The following is a 17,033-nucleotide window of genomic DNA, read 5'->3' as shown; positions in this document are numbered from 1 at the left end:
TTTTCCCCTTTGTTTTCAATGTTTATACATATATATATGTTTTTTGCTTTGTTGGGATGCATTGTAAATTTTTTCTTTAGATAGTTTGTGTGTAATGCTTCTCAAACGCAGGAGGCTTACATTCATACACTGGCCTCCCTGTGTTTTGGTGTTTGACATATTCATGGTGAAAATGACTGGTTATATAATTATATATTTATATGATACAGGGGTGGGCAAACTTTTTCTTCTGCTCTCCTCTTCCTTCTTCAAATGTAGAAACCCTTCTTAGCTTGAGGTCCATTCAAAAACAGGCCATGGATGGGGCGCTGGGGTGGCTCAGTCGGTTAAGCGTCTGCCTTTGGCTTAGGTCATGATCCCAGGGTCCTGGGATCGAGTCCCAAGTTGGCTCCCTGCTCAGTGTGGCGTCTGTTTTTCCCTCTGCCCTCCCCTCCCCCCCTACTTGCGCACGCACGTGCGCTCTCTCTCAAATCTTTAAAAGAAAGAAAAGTGGGGGTGCCTGGGTGGCTCAGTCAGTTAAGTGTCTGCGTTTGGCTTAGGTCATGACCCCAGGGTCCTGGGATCGAGTCCCACATCGGGGTCCCTGCTCAGCAGGGAGTCTGCTTCTCTCTCTCCCACTCCCCCTGCTTGTGTTCCCTCTCTCTGTCAAATAAATAAATACATAAATAAAATCTTCAAAAACAGGCCATGGCTTGAATGCAGGCTGCTGGCTAGAGTGTGCGGACCTGTGCTCTAACTTATGGGTAAGCACATGCAGACAGAAAAGAACCCGACGAACATTCCTTCAGTTCTCCAATCTCCTTCTGCTTTCTGGCAACACGCATCACACGGATTCGTGCTCTTTCTGTGGTTGGGATCCATTCATCTTGCATTCTTTTTTTTTTTTTTTAAAGATTTTATTTATTTATTTGAGACAGAGAGAATGAGAGAGAGAGAGCACATGAGAGGGGGGAGGTTCAGAGGGAGAAGCAGACTCCCTGCCGAGCAGGAAGCCCAATGCGGGACTCGATCCCGGGACTCCAGGATCATGACCTGAGCCGAAGGCAGTCGCTTAACCAACTGAGCCACCCAGGCGCCCTCATCTTGCATTCTGTTCTCTCAAAACTGAACACACGTTTCCGGGTTGAGAGCTCACATTCGTGTGGATCACCTACATCTCTAGCCCCCTTGAGGCGGACACCTGCTGCAATATAATTGTACTTCCTTTCATCTCAAGATACCTGTGTTGTATTTGCCCTAGGTAAATACTTCCCCGGCTGTGAATAGGTAATTAAAATTCTGAACCTTTTAGGGCCCTGGGATCCTTATCTGTTCGAACAATACTCACCTAGGTGGAGGGCTCACGGGAGGCAAAGGTATGTGAGTTGATGATGACCTGGATGCAGAAGAACCTGGGGCCTGAGCCGTGAGGGAGTGAGTGTAGGAGGTGGGAGAGTCAGGAGGCCCCCCACCAGGGTCCCACCTTCTGCCAAGAATCTCTTTGGAAACTGCCAATCTTGATGACCTGCTCTGGAATTTTTACCACCACAGAGTCCCTCTTTTGTCCCACAGTCCCTCAGCATTGTCCCACAAGGAAGGGTGGGGCGTGGTGGCTTTAGGATGTGTGCGTGCACGTGTGTGTTTGGGGGTGGGTGGACATTGCTCATCAATCTTATTTATTGGCTTAGCAGATTCCTGCATCTGGAATCTCATTCTCTGTAGAGCAGGGTTTGGGGCCTGGGCTCTGGAATCTGGGTTGTGTGAAGCCTAAGAAATTGCAAGAATGCCCCCCAGCAAGTCAGCCATCTATAAAGATAATTACTAGGTTGCACTTTCTGCTGCCAGACTTGAAAAATGGGGCGGAATGAGGTCGAAAGACAGCTCTAGCAGCGCCCCTTGGTCCTTGCAGGTTGTAGATTCTGCGGGACTCGCCCTTGGAATCGTCTGGGAGTGGAATTATTACTAATTCCCAAAGGGCTGACACATCACTGGCAGCCCTCCGCGGGCAACCGCTTTGTTTGTGGGACTGTCCCTGCGTTTTCTCAGAATTCTAATTTAAAAAATCTCAGAGATCAAATTAAAGCAATCATATACGCGATAAAAGCGCCCCAGAAAGGCGCTGGGTTTCATCATCTGTCCCGGGGAGGGCTCAGGGCCGCGGCGCGCAGGGTGTGGGAGCCGCGCGTCCGCTCCCCGACACCTTGGCCGACACCGCCTCCTAGTGGCCGCGGGCCCCGGGCGCTGAGGGCGGGGAAGGCGCGTCTACGCCCGCCCGCCGGCGGGCCTGGCTGGAAAATTCCGCCTGCAGAGGTTTCTCTCTTCAGCAGCCTCCTTGCCTGCGCTCCGCCGATGCTCTTTCCGTGCCTGCCTCCCCTCCGCACGTCCTCCACTTTCAGTGTCCGCGGGTGGTGTGGCCCGGCTGGGGACCGATGGCCACGGAACAGGGGGTGTTTTTATATCCACACGGGACACATCTTTAGGACAAGTTCTATTCTTTGCACATTTTGTTCTAGGGCCATTTTCTAAACCCATCAACAGTACTTTTGAGCAGTTGATGCTGTGAGGACAGGGTAAAGGCCCTGAGGTGGGAAGGGGTTTGGCTCTTAAAAAAAAAACACTGACCTGAAGGCAGGGAGCAGGGGAGGGTGGGTCGTGGACTGAGCAGAGGGAATAAGCAACGGGGAGGAGGGCGGGAGGTGAGAGCCAGTGATGGGCAGGTTCCGCAGTTTGCATTTTATAAGAGCGCTGGAAAGCTTTGAAGGATTTTACTTGGTAGAGGAGGGTGGCGGGGGAAGGGGGTTTTCATGTGATTAAAATAACTTTGGCAATTGGCAGGAGAATGGACTTCAGGGGCACTGAGTGTGAGCTAGGAGGCCCCTGGGTTGGGAAGGGAGAGATGGCTGGTGTGGCCCAGTCAGGGGTGGCCCTGGGGACATGGAGGGAGTTCCTAGATGCTTCGGAGGCTGACTTGCTTGGCTGGATGCAATGGGCACTGCCCAGGGCAGGGTCAGGGATGCCCGTCCTTCCGGCTGCAGCAGCCGGAGAGCGGAGAGCGGAGAGCTGACTGAGATTGGAAAGAGCCTGGGGTGAGGGGTGGAGCATGAGTTCCTCTGGACAAGCAGAGTTTGAGAGGTGGGGTAGATGGTCTGGGGAGGAGGTCTGGGCTCTTTTGGGGACAGGTAACAGAACCTAGAGGAAAGGTTCTTTAGACAGGTTCTGAATTTTCTCTTGGGGTCCAAGGGCTGGGTTCAGTGGGGCCTCAAGAAGGGAGGGGGTGTCCCAGGCATCCCCCACACTCCGTTCTCTGTGCATCTGCCTGATCTTCTTTCTTGCTTTACCCTCTGCCTGGAATGCCCTCCCCCGGGGGCTGGCTCCTGTCCTCCCTTTAAGTCTCTGCTCAAATCCTAAGAAGGGGGTCTCCCGAGCTACAGTTGGCCTGTCTAAGCTCCTCTGGCTCGCATCACTCCATGGATTTCTTTTATGGTTTTTATCGCTGTTTCATCTACCTGTTTACTGACTTATTTTGCCAGAGCTGGTGAGATTCCCCAGCCGATCGCCAGCTCCCTGAGAGCTGAAGCCCCCGCTTTATTCACGCTGCCGTACTTGGGCCTTAGCGCCCTTCGGGCCCAGAGCAAGTGCTTTACACATACTTGCTGGGTTATGAAATCTGCTCCTGGGTTCCTCAGAGTGCCCAGCACCACTATGCGTGCATCGAAAGTGCCAGTAAATACCTAGGGATTAATTTCATGCCTGAAGACTCCTTTGCCACAGAAGAAAGGGGTGACTGATTCTGCAGGAAAGTTGAATGAATAGGGACTCAGGGAAGGGGGCAGGGGCGCAAGTCAGGGCGCAAAAGCATTACCCCGTGGATGTGGACGGTGGACAGCAGTAACCCGGTGCTGACCAGCCCTGCATCTGTGACACCACTTCGCACCCCGGGATTCTCTTCGGGGCAGAGATGTCTTTAAAGTAAGACTGATGTGAATGGACAGATTGACTTGTAGGCTTTTCCGATTTAAACCTGGAAATGTAGGGGTACCTGGGTGGCTCAGTCGGTGAAGTGTCCAACTCTTGATCTCAGCTCAGGTCTTGAACTCAGGGTTGAGTTCAAGCCCCGTGTTGAGCTCCATGCAGGTTATGGAGACTACTTAAAAACCAACCAACCTGGAAATATAATGTCCTAACTATGGTGACAGATAAAAGGATCTAGGAAATGCATAACAGGGTTTGTTTTTTTTTTCCTGTTCTCCACCCCCTTTAAAAAATAGTTTTTTTTTTTTTTTTAAAGATTTTATTTATTTGACAGAGAGAGACACAGTGAGAGAGGGAACACAAGCAGGGAGAGTGGGAGAGGGAGAAGTAGGTCTCCCGCCGAGCAGGGAGCCCGATGTGGGGCTCGATCCCAGGACCCTGGGACTATGACCTGAGCCGAAGGCAGATGCTTAACGACTGAGCCACCCAGGTGCCCCCCCCAAAATAGTTTAATAAATAATTTCATGTAGCTTATATCCCGCCATGCCTGGGGACTTCACGTGAACCCCCCCTGCTGGCCCTGAGGAGTCAGGGTCTGTCACCCTCAAAGTCACCCCAAACACCTTGGATCCCTAATCAAGGAACCGAACCTTCCCGCCTTTATTGTGTGAAGTGTCTTACAGGAATCTGATTCCTTCCACGAGGGATTGTGTGCTATGTGTGATGTGAGGCGCTCTGATGCTGGGCCACCCGGCCCCTGAGCAATCCCAACTGCTCTGTCCACATGCTGGAAGCAGACGTTTCCATTCCAGGTGTGGCTGGGTAGCATAATCAGCTTAAATATTTACAGAACAGTTAATTTCATCACTAAATGGCTGGAGGTTAAGGAGTCTGTCTGAGGTCAGCCGCCACCCTCTATGGACCCCCTTTTCTTCCCCTGTAGGTTAAGTTTGAGCAGGGCCCTGGGTGGCTCTCTGCCCAGGCCAGGGAATGTGTGCTGGACGCTGTCTTGCCACCTGTGGCCAGTCTGATATGTGTGGGGGACTGGGATTGAGACACCTGGGCCCCTCGGAGATGCGTTTGCTTGGCCACTGCCTTTCTCTTTGCACCTGCTAACCTTACCCTCACAGTGGCAGACCTCCTCACTCTAGCAGGTGAGCAAAAAAGAGGCGGGGGCAGGGGGCACAAAGGTGCGATGCTTATACTTTATTGAAGGGAGCCAGGCTGGGGACGGAGTGAAGGAAGTGTCCAGGACCCGCAGGAGCTCCAGCAGTTGGAGATCTTCAGCTTCTAAGTCCTAAGCACACGTTGGGCTCTTTAAGACTATGTCCTAAAACAGACACAAACCAAAAAACCCCAAGACAATAGTGAGTGAAACTCAAAGTTAGACCAAGATGTCTGCATGTAGAAACTTCAGTGTCAGTTAAGAGGTTCAGTAGCCCTGGGAAGAGCTAAGCTTGTAAGAGTTCTGATTATTTCTCGAAAGCCTCTTAAAAAGCGTAAGATGACTGAGTCTGCTCCAAAGGGCTAGAAAGGGCTCCGAAAAAATGGGGCGAGGCTGCAGCCCAGGGACTGGCGGGGCGGGGGTGGGGATCCGCTGCTAAGCGGCACAGAGGGAAGGGAGCCATGTACCATGAACTGTAGGATGTTCCCCGTGGTGTTTGAGGGTAGGGTGTCCACCAGACTCTTCAGCTGGATCATCGCATCTTTTATGTCGGCGTCTGGGACGAAAAATTCAATCGCAGCCTCGTAATTGGAGAGCGTGTCCGTGAAGAGGGTTTTGATGACATTCAGAAAGTTCAGGCAGATCGCTGCAGAAGCTGAAGCACAGAAAAGAGAGAGCATGCTTGTCCAGGCCCTTTTCCAAGCTGGCCAGCCCCCTGGCTGGACCCGCCCCAGAGGCAAGCAGGCGGGCCTGTCAGCAAGAGAGAGCAGCCTTTCCGTCGATGGGATGGTGTGGAACGTGAGATCTGGTGGTGCTCCACGCCGTTGGCTCTTTGGCACTGTGGGAAGGCTTTCCGGGGTTGCAGCCAGCTTCTCGTGGCTTGCCCGAGCCCTCCTTGTACTTCCTGGGTTGGGGTGGGGCAATTTGCCATTTGTTCTTTCTGTTAGAGCTCCAGGTGGAGGATTGATAAAAGAAGCTGCTGATCTGATCTTTTATGCAACAGTGGGGGTTTGGGAAGGGGCTGCTGAGGGTTTCTGGTTGTTGTCCTGCCGGAAGCATGCCTCTTACCTGTGGTTAGTGATGGTCTGAGCCACTTGCCACGGGGGGTGGTGGGGGGGGGCAGGGGGCAGAGTCAGGCTCTGGCAGGAAGAAATACTTGTCCAAGCCAAGAGCAAGCCCCTGAACTGGCCCGGGAAGAGGTGTGCACCATGAGCACTGGGCCCCTGGGGTGCCCTCACCTGCCCACCTGCCTCTTGTGTCCACGCCTGGCCTCACTATGTTCCTTTCACCCGCAGTGCTCCCCAGGTTGTGCTCCCTTTTCAGGCCTCTGCCCCAGGAACATGGGGGAGAGTCACTGCTTCCTACGCCCTGAGTCTCGGTCCCCGTCCTTGAATTCTCTGCCTCGTGTGCAAGTTCCGCTTCCCTGCCTGGACTCCAGGGACCCCCAGAATGGCCACTCCAAGTCAAACCCCCTCCGGAACTTAGAGCCCTGCTTTGCAACTTACTATGTCATCTGGCAAGTTACTTTCTCTTTGTGTGGCTCCATTTTCTCATCTGTAAAATGGGAATAATATCCCTATTTCATGGGGTTATTGTAAGGATCAAAAGGGGTTCAGAACAGTGATTGGCACACTGTCAGTGCTGAATAAATGGGGATATTATTATTGTTATTATGACATGTGTGCAAATACACAAATACACAAAGGCATCCCAGATCCACCCCTTACCATATTCCAGCCCTATCTTGCTGATCCACCAGCTCTATGCACAGCACTGAGATCTAAGTAATATACAATTGACCTTTGAACAACACAGGATTGAACTGCATGGGGCCCCTTGTGAATTTTTTTCAATAAATGTATTGGAATTTTTTTTTTTGAGATTTGTGACAATTTGAAGAGATTCACAGATGAACTGCGTAGCCTAGAAAAAATGAAAAAATTCAGAAAAGGTTGGGTCTGATGGTCAGAACGCAGTATACAATACATACGACATACAAACTATGTGTTAATTAGCGGTTTATATTACCGGTAGGGCTTCTGGTCAACAGCAGGCTGTGAGTAGTTAAAAGTCAAAGGTTACAGGCAGATTTTTGGCTGTGTGGGGGGCAGTCAGCACTCCCAACCCCTGTGCAGTTCAGTACATGTCAACTGTACCTGTCAATCCAAAATGATGTTATTTCCCTTTAAAGACAAATATCTCTACACAATAGTTGTCCCCATTGCCTCTTGGTTTTGGTTTTCCAGCTCTTCTGCCACTCCCCAGGGTCATCAAACTTATCGCCATGGGCGTCCTGAAACTTTTGAAGTGAATTAATTGAAATTTGCTAAAAAACTTTTTGTTTGTTTGCTTATTAAAAGGAGTAGAAGAGGCTGATACAGAGTAAAAACCAGGTAACTCAATTACCAAAAGATCAGGGGACTTCCTCCCTCCCTCTGTCCTTCCCCCCTCCCCCCCCCCCCCCCCCCCCGGCAATTCCTTTCCTCTTAATGACAGCTGCAACTATTCAGAGACTCCTAATCCTTTTGGCAGAGGACAGAAATGTTTAGAAAACTCCACTCTGGGTTGGCAGTTTCCCAAAGGGAAGATCCCTTTCTAGAATATTCCTCTCTGCCCAGAATGGGTGACCTTGCCTTAGCTTGGATTTCTTTTGGAGACATGAGGCTCTGCAGCTCCTTCTAGCCCCTTCGGCTGCCAAAGTGGTGTGGAGACCCCAGACGAGGGTGGCACTGTACCATGGTCTCTTGGCATCTTGGGGGTCTCTTGGAGAGACTGGGCTCTGAGGAGCTCATCATTCCTATTCTGTTGGCCATTGAACACACACATCCATTATGGGATCTCCTCCATTCCTGCCTCCAGTCTGTTCCAACACTGCAATTCTGAAGTTGTTGGCTATGGAAGATGGGATCCCTTCCAGGTTTCCTCACGGGCTCAAGGCGCTCCCCAAGTTCCCAAGATGGCCCTGTTCACAGACCCGGCTTCCTGGCTGGGACTCAGTGTTCCAGCTAAGCAGCTGCCCCCTGAGCAGAACTGGGAAGCAGAACTGGGGAGCAGGAAGGGTTCCTGAGCCTGGCTTGGGGGAGAGGGGCTCTGGGAACTCACCAGGGCTGCAGCAGAGAGCCAGGGTGGCCAGAGCGAGGATGACAGCGAGCTTCATGGTGGACCGGAGGCTGGCGAGTGAGGCGCTGGCCTGTGTCTGGATCGGGTGGTCTTGTGTGAGACATGCCCATCGGGGTGCCTTCTTAAATGCTCCAGGCTCTACCTGGAGGGGAGGAGGAGGGCAGGGCCTGGGCTCTACTGATGGGACCACACTATTTACTTGGGTATCAGCTTGATGGGAAAAGTAAATATTCTCTTTTCTCAATCCAGTTTCTTTCCTCATTGGAGCTGAGTTTACACAGTGGGCACTTGGATGGGGAAACAGTGTCCTTTTTGGCTGCCACAAGGGACTCAAGTCAGAGGGTGTGGAGAGCCGGCCACTTGCGTCACTCTCATTGAGCCTGAGTGCCAGGCCAGTCCAGATCAACAGAGGCAATTGCAGCGTCCACCTGGACCCCTCACCCCAGGAGAAACTGAGGCCTAAGGCCCCTCACACATGGTGCCATGCGGGCTCGGGGCTCCTGATGCTCCATCGGGCTCCTGCCATTGCCTTTCCAAAGAAGGCGACCGACCGGAGGGTCACATGGACCGGAGCATCTCTGTGGTCAGAGGCGGGGGAGACCCTGGACTGAAGCATGTTGACAGAGGAGGGTTTTCTCCAGAAAGCCCATGAGAAACCTGAGCCTCAAATCAGACTGGAGAATGTACTGGCCTGGGCTGGGTCTGTTGCCACCCCAAGCTGCTCTCAAGTCCTGCCCTCCTGGTGGTCAACTTCATGGGCACTTCCGGCCTTATCTTGCTTGACCTCTTAACGGCCTTGACCCTCTTGACTTTTTCCTTCTTGAACTGTTCTCTCTCCTGCGTTCCCATGGCCCTATTCTTCCCTGATTTCCTCCCTGACCGACCATCCTTGTTCTTTAGATGTTTATTCTTTACTGACTGCGCTTCCCTGATGGCGGTTCCAGACTTCGGCCGTAGCCCCTTCTCACCTCCCGCTGCCACATCTGTGGCTGCTCCCGTCCTCTTCCAGTACCCGCGCCTCAGGACACAGGCCTGGCCTGCTCAAAGCCAACTCCTGATCGGCCTCCTGTCCCTCGCTTGCCCTCCTGGGCCGTCCTCAGGAAGGCCAGCAGAATGATCTTTCTAAAACCAGCTGATCATGGCAATTCTTCTTGGAACCCTTCGAAAGCATCCTTTTGCCAGTGGGGCAAAATTCAAGTGCGATCTACAAGGCCTTTGTCCACTTACCATTTGAGCCTCATTCCCTCACTTCCCTGCATAGTGATTCAACCTTGTCTTCATGTTTGTGGATTCGGGAACATCCCATGTGTTTCTTCATGCCTTTCTACCTTTGCACAAAGGATGCTTCATGCCCGAATACACATCTCCTGCCTTGTCTCCTTCTCCAAATCCTGTTTGTACTTCAAGATCCAATCAACTGTTCATTTCATTCATTCATTCATTCATTCATTCATTCATTCTGAGCACCTACTATGTGCCAAGGATTGTGCTAGGGGTTGGGGGTTGGGGTCAATATGGAGAAGCATTGCCTGAAGCCCCTCCAGAAGAGCTTGTCACCTGGCCGTGAGGAGCATGGTCGGCAGAGAGCCTCTAGATACCTGTCACTTTGGGGTCTGCCCTGGGCACATAACACTGCCCCGCTCAAGGTCACACCCTTCCTGGGGCTGCTTCCTTCTGGCGGCCAAGCAAGGACGGCACTTCTGCACCGTGTGGAACCACTCAGGTGGGCGACACCGACTCCAGAGCTTCTGGCCCGGCCGGCTGAGATTTTGCCAGGCCCACATCGCCAGCCGGCTTTCCCTCTGCCCAAGCCTGCTGCGGCCCCTTCCCCACACAGTTACTATCCCTAATGGTGGTCTTACCCTGCAGATTCTGTCTCAGCATCGGCTTCCATGGCAGCATCGACCCATAGCAGGGAGGCAGAGATGGATGAGGCAGGCCCAGGTCCCTAATGCCGAGGAGCTTCGTGCTGGTAGTGGAGACTGGCAAGCAGGCCATGAAGCTAGGGGTGCTGGGGGAGCTAGGGGAGCACGAAGCAGGACATGGGGTAGAAAGTAGGTGGGGGAGTCAGCGGGCAGTCACTCCGAGCAGGTGACTCCCTACTGGCCGAGGGGACACCCAGCACCCAGGCCCTCAGGTGGGAAGAACCAGGGTGTGCCCGGGGAGCACAGAGGGGCCGTTGTGCCTTCAGTGGGGAGCAGGGACCCAGATCTTGCAGGGGCCTCCTGCTAAGTAAGGTCTCTACGCTCGCAGTCCTGGGAAGCTCTGGAAGAGGTTTCTTTTTTTAATGCTTTAAAAAATATGTTAGGGGCGCCTGGGTGGCTCAGTTGGTTAAGTGACTGCCTTCGGCTCAGGTCATGGTCCTGGAGTCCCGGGATCGAGTCCCGCATTGGGCTCCCTGCTCGGCGGGGAGTCTGCTTCTCCCTCTGACCCTCCTCCCTCTCATGCTGTCTGTCTCTCATTCTCTCTCTCTCAAATAAATAAATAAATAAAATCTTTAAAAAAATATATATGGTAAAATACACATAACACAAAGTTTCCCATCTTATCACTTTTACGTGTACAGTTGAGTGTATTAAATCCATTCACGTTGGGCGCCTGGGTGGCTCAGTTGGTTGAGCGACTGCCTTCAGCTCAGGTCATGATCCTGGAGTCCCGGGATCGAGTCCCGCATCGGGCTCCCTGCTCAGCAGGGAGTCTGCTTCTCCCTCTGACCCTCCCCCCTCTCATGTGCTCGCTCTCTCTCTCACTCTCTCTCTCAAATAAATAAATAAAATCTTTAAAAAAAAAATCCATTCACGTTGTGCAGCCGTCCCCACCCTCCCTCCCCATGGCTCTTTTCGTTTTACAAAACTGAAACTGTCTCCATTAGACACTAACCCCTTCTCCGTCCCCAGCCCCCGCAGTCTCCGTTCTACTGTCTGGCTCCATGATTTTGATTACTAAGTGCCTCCTCTCTGTGCAATCCCGCAGTCTTTGTCTTTCCGGCTGGCTCATTTCACCTAGCGTAGTGTCCTCAAGGTTCATCCATGGGACGTATTGCAGAATTTCTTTTCCTTTTAAGGCCAAATAATGTTCCATTGTATGTGCAGACCACATTTTGCTTATCCACTTGTTGGACACTTGGGTTGTGTCCACCTTCTAGCTATTGCGAATAATGTTGCAATGAACATGGGTGCACAATTGGGAAGGTTTTAATCTGGAGAGATGTGGTCTGATTTCCCTTTTGATGGGATGCCCCTGACTACTCTGTGGGTGGGGGCGGGAGGGGGAGGGGGTGACAGAGCAGCTCAGCAGAAGGGAAGGTGGGCTTTGGACGAGTTGGTGGCAGTGGGGTGAGGGTTTGAGAGACACCTGGACAGGCTCAATGCTGGCTAGAACAGAGCGGGTGAAGCAGAGGGAGGTGACAGGGTGAGCTGGGCGGGTTTCTGGCTGGGACAGCTGGGCGCATGGGGGGCTATTTCCTGACAGAGAGAATTCATCAGGTGGAATAGGGTTGGGGATGGGGACCGAGTGGAGCCTTCTCCGACCTGCAGTTCCCGTGGCTGATCTTGCACTACTATACCCCTCCATTATGAGCTCCCCATATAGTGTTTTAACTGTGCGATTCTTTTTTTTTTTTTAATATTTTATTTATTTATTTGACAGAGAGACAGCGAGAGAGGGAACACAAGCAAGGGGAGTGGGAGAGGAAGAAGCAGGCTTCCCGCTGAGCAGGGAGCCTAATGCGGGGCTCGATCCCAGGACCCTGTGATCATGACCTGAGCCGAAGGCAGACGCCCAGTGACTGAGCCACCCAGTAGCCCCTAATTGTGCGATTCTTTACTTGACTCTTTCATGTCACTGTTGCTAAACAGGGAGCCATGGCATGAATCACTGCAGGAGCCCTGCTCGTCATGTGATATCCGGAGGCCACAATGAAGCTCAGAGGTGCCTAAAGACGCTAAGAGCATCAATTCCAAGCTAGCCAGCCACGAGGACTCGCTGAGTAAGCTGCTGCTGTGTCCAGACAATGTAACACCAAGCAGCTGATCGATCAGGAGAGGAAGATCTTCTGAACTAAGAGGGGAATGATCTCCACGGCAGACTGCAGAGGGAAGAGAAACAACAGCAAGGCAGAACAGAGTAAAAACATACCTGGATGAAAAAAGAGCAAAAAGGAATCCACGTAGGTAACTGCTTGTGTATGCATAAAAGCTCTCTGGAAGTAGCCATGGAAGAACCATGCGGGAGGGAGACTGAGAAAGGAAGCTTTTCACTTTCAACATTTTGGTGCCCTTGGAATTTGGAATTGTGGAAATACCCTATCGATTCGAAACATTTTTTTTTTTTTAAGTAGGTTCCACACCCATTGTGGAGCCCAACACAGGGTTCCAGCTGATGACCCTGAGGTGAAGACCTGAGCTGAAATGAAGAGGTGAATGCTTAACTGACTAAGCCATCCAGGCTCCCCTCAAAACAAATTTTTTTTAAAAGATTATATTTGGGGCGCCTGGGTGGCTCAGTCGTTAAGCGTCTGCCTTTGGCTCAGGTCATGATCCCAGGGTCCTGGGATCGAGCCCCGCATCGGGCTCTCTGCTCAGCGGGAAGCCTGCTTCTCCCTCTTCCACTCCCCCTGCTGTGTTCCCTCTCTCACTCTCACTCTCTCTGTCAAATAAATAAAAATCTTTGAAAAAAAAGATTATATTTATTTATTTATTTGAGAGAAAGAGAGAGAGAGAGTGCACAATCCAGGGAGGATAGAAGGGGACGGAGAGAGAGAATCTGAAGCAGACTCCTCACTGATCGCGGAGCCTGATGCCGGACTCAATCTCACCACCTTGAGATCATGACCTGAGCTGAAGCCTAGAGTCAGAAACTTAAATGACTGAGCCACCCAAGCGCCCCTCAAAACAAATTTTTAAAGGTAGAACAGGTCTGACACCTGCCACAGCATGGATGAACCCTAGGGACATTATGCTAAGTGACGAGCCAGTCACAGAAAGACAAATGCGGTATGACCCCACTTATATGAAGACCTTAGAGGCGTCAGGTTCATAGGGACAGAGAGTCGAATGGGCTTGTCAGAGGCTGCAGGGGGAGGAGAATGGGCAGTTATCTTTGTTTCATGGGACAGTCTCAGTTTGGGGTGGTGAGAGTGTCCTGCAGGTGGATGTCCTGCAGGTGGTGAGAATGTCCTGCAGATGGATGTCCTGCAGGTGGTGAGAGTGTCCTGCAGGTGACCTGCACTCACACTGCATCACAGTGTGAATGTCCTTGCCACCACCGAACTGAGCACTGCAAAATGATTAAGATAAGAAATTTTGCTATATGCATTTTACCACAATTTAAAAAAGTAATAAAAGGGTAGATAATAATAAAAGAAAATGTAATAAATAATAACGTAAAATAATAAAATAAAAAAGTGCAGAACGGGTTTTAGAATTACACTGAGTTGAATCCCCGACCCATCGCTTACTAGCGGTATTATCTTGGGTCAAGTAGGTAACCCCTCTCTGCCTCGATTTCCGTGTCTGTACCGTGGGCATAATACTATTATCTGTGGCACATTAAGTGGTGCTGGCGTGGCGAACGTGCTCTGTGAATGAACCTTGCCAACTATTGTATTTGCCCATCTCCGCTGGGAAGACCTTTCAATTTGGAGTTTCCTTGTCCAAGTCTACACGTGAGTGACCAGAGCAGGGAAGCTCTCCTTCCATGCTCAGCCTAGCTCATCAGGAGGAGCTTTTCTTTTGTTCCAACTCCTGTGCTGTGTCCACCACATGCTGAGCTGCGAAGGCTTAGCTGACACCCATGTTCCTGACCTGACCCTGGGGCAAGAGGGGATAGGTGAGCTTACACGAAGAAAAAGGAGCTCTGAGGTCCACCTGTACATAAGCTGTGTCAAGAGGCTTAGAATACCCAGGAGTATCTTCATGTCCCCTGAGTTGTAGACTTGTAGAGCGAGGGTCTCTCCACGTGTTTTCCCCTGAAGCAGGGAGGGCTTCTGGACACATGGCGTGACTGCCTGGGGACACAGTGGCTGTGCAGAGAATGGCCTGATGAGTGTCATCAGGACAGTTGATCGGGTCAAGCATCTTAAAAATGCAGCCTTTGTGAAAGACTTCTGTCTGTGCCATCGAGGGCCGTCCGTGCTCTTCTCCACGGTTTGTTGGAGGGGAAACGTGCATGTCCTGCTCTTGTTCCCACCATCTCTCTCCGGAGGCTCCTTTTCTGGTTCCTCTGTTCCTCCATGTTCCTTCTTCTTTCCCCTCCCTCCCCTCCTCTGTATTCTCTCCCTGGGCACTCATCCCTGCTCATAGTTTCAGTTACTTCCTACGTTAAGACAACTCCCTAATTTTTATCTCCATCTCAGCGTTCTTAGAACTGCAGCTTTGACCATCCAATGCCCGCTAGACATCTTCACCTAAATTTTTCAAAGGCTTTCAAACTCACTTTGTACGAAGTCAAACTCATGATCTAAGACTGGTAGATTTTTCCCCAGGATTCCATATCTCAGCAAAAGACCTCACCACCCAATTGGTCACATAACCTGGAGACACGTCTTTGATGCCTCACCCTCCCTGGGGTCATCTTGACCCAGCCTCATATCCACCACCAAGGGCATGGGCTTGGACACAACTCTGAGAGTGCCCCCCTTGCTGTTCTCTGAGGGCCCTTCCAGATCTGTCAATCGACCACCCAGGTCCTTCTCTTTCTCATCCAACTCCTTCTGGGGCCGTCAGCTCTGGGCATCACAGTGGGGTCCTGAGGCTTAATTTATTTCCTTTTAGTTTATTTCCTTGGACTATAAGGCCCTATCGTTAAGCTGTAGAATTCAGCTTTGGGAATATCACAGATTCATGATAGGTTTATTTGAAGGGCTCCTTATCTAAGAGGTAAAAAGACAAAACAACAACAACAAAACAGCCCTCTGAAAGCTGAAAATACAAAGCTGTTCATTCTCAAAAGAAAAGAAAACAAAACCCCCACAATATGAAATACCGCCTTCCTCCTGGGTCTGACTCCATGATCCCGTGATCTGCTCTCTTGAGGTCAGCCCATCTTTCGGGCTCAGTTTCAGGTGTGTGAGTCACATGCTCGACCCGCTGGGGCACCCCGAAGCCCCCCAGTGCTGCCCCTACTGGGTCAGTCCCTCTGTGAGCTGGTGGAAGGAGTGGCTGGGGCCTGCGCGTCTCCCAGCACATCACCCACAGCCTTGGACTCTGTTCTCTACATCTCACCTTCATGGTTCCAGGCCCTGGGAACAGAAGAGCTGGCTCCTGGGTTGCTGAGGAACCTGACGTCTAACATCTCTCCTGCCATTAGGAGGGTCTGCCATGGCCCTTGGACAGTCAGCCCCTGCTGTTCTCGGGGCAGTGGCCTTCCAGGTATGAGGCTGGGGGTTTGTCTCAGTTCTGGGTGGGACCTGGAGGGCCACCACCAAGTGTCTTAAGGCAGGCTCTTCCATCCTGGTCCTTGGGAGAGCCCTGCTTGGCGGTGGGGGGTGTTTTTCTCCCCTGCCAGGGAGCCTACAGAATAGCCACTTTGATTTGCTGTGTGCAGTAGTTAGATAAAAAGTGTTAGTCAAGGCTCAGAGTTTCTTAGACTCTAACACCTGCTCCTCAAATCCTTAAACCCCATACACTGTGAGCTCCAGGCCAAAACCCTCGAGCCTGCCTTAGCACAGGGGGAGGGCAGGGAGCGGCTGTTTCCGGCTACATGGGGCAGTGACCCGGTCACTGTACAAGGAAACCAGTTTGAGGGAAGACAAGCTCCTTGGTTATTAGCGCTGTAGACATGGCAGTGAATGTGCATGGTTCCTGCCAGAGCCCCCCTCCCCCAGCCAGAACTGTACCCTGGGTTGGCTGTGCTTGTGTCTGTGTGAGCCCTGACCCCAGGTTTGCTGGAGCTTCAGGGGCAGGGCTGGGGGAGTGGCCAGGGAGTCTGCCTTGGAGGGTATGCCTGGTTCTGGCCCATGAGAGGAGCAGGAGAAGGAGCCTCAGCCAGAGCCTGAGGGTCCCGGGGGATCCGGAAGTCCCCCTTGGGGACTTGGACTATAAAACCTTAGGCCTGCTCGTCCTCCCCCGATATTCAGGGTGTGTGTGTGTGCATGAGGTCCCGGGTTGGTGAGTCATGTTCAATGCCCCTTGGGGAGCCTCTGCAGGCCCCATTTAAGGGTCTGGTAGCAATGGTGGGTGGGAAGGCTTGGGCCGGCAGGTATGGACTGGGACCAGATGTTCAGCCCCTGGGCCCAGTGCTTGGTGTATCCTAAGGAGCAGGAAGTTGGGGTGCCGCCTGTTCCGGCATTCGGCTGGCTGCAAGTCCCAGCATGGCCCAGAAAACAGGTTGGAGGCCTGGGTGGGCCCTTCTGATCCTATCCATCTGGCTGGGTTGCTGAAGGGGGACTGGTCAGGCCACAGGTTCATGAGATCAGCTCGTGGGGTCAGCTCATTGGGCAAGCTGCAGAATTCAGGCTCCTTCCACCCTGGGCTTCTGGCTCTGTGCTAGCTCTGGATGCAGCCTCTGAGCAGAGCAGATTTCCCCTTGTGGGTTTGGTTTATTCTCTTCCACCTTGGCGTCTCCTCGGGCTGATCCCTGCATTGACCCAGGAGGGCCTGGCAAATTCTGGACATTCCAGCCATTTTGGCCGCCAGCCATGATGCCTAGGACCTGTGAATTTTTTAGAGTGCCCCCCCCCCGGCTCCAAAATAGAAAAAGAAATCCTCAAAATTGTAATTAATAAGTGTTTATTTAGGTAACATCATTTCAACTAGCTTACTGCAACTCGGTTCAGCTATGACCTAGCTTTATGTAG

The 17,033-nt window shown here is 51.9% G+C and overlaps 2 protein-coding genes across 2 annotated transcripts in view; one reads left to right on the top strand and one right to left on the bottom strand.

Annotated features, from left to right (window-relative positions):
• The window catches only part of AHNAK (AHNAK nucleoprotein), a 99,252-nt gene extending 86,882 nt beyond the window's left edge, over positions 1-12,370 (top strand). The window contains exon 7 of the transcript XR_004680725.1: positions 12,094-12,370. The gene's annotated coding sequence lies outside the window, so the exon portion shown is untranslated. The remainder of the gene's footprint in view (positions 1-12,093) is intronic.
• On the bottom strand, positions 5,143-8,525 carry SCGB1A1 (secretoglobin family 1A member 1). Its single transcript, XM_035013011.1, has 3 exons — positions 8,219-8,525; positions 5,584-5,771; positions 5,143-5,281 (listed from the first exon to the last, which is right to left on the bottom strand). Exons 1-3 carry the CDS (start codon positions 8,496-8,498, stop codon positions 5,249-5,251), a joined length of 501 nt encoding a protein of 166 aa, XP_034868902.1. The 5' UTR covers positions 8,499-8,525; the 3' UTR covers positions 5,143-5,248.
• Positions 12,371-17,033: the final 4,663 nt, after the last annotated feature.

This window comes from Mirounga leonina, unplaced genomic scaffold (genome assembly GCF_011800145.1).
Source record: "Mirounga leonina isolate KUSES-001 unplaced genomic scaffold, KU_Mleo_1.0 Mir_166, whole genome shotgun sequence".
Taxonomy (NCBI): Eukaryota; Metazoa; Chordata; class Mammalia; order Carnivora; family Phocidae; genus Mirounga; species Mirounga leonina.
This window is presented reverse-complemented; position numbering and strand designations above follow the sequence as displayed.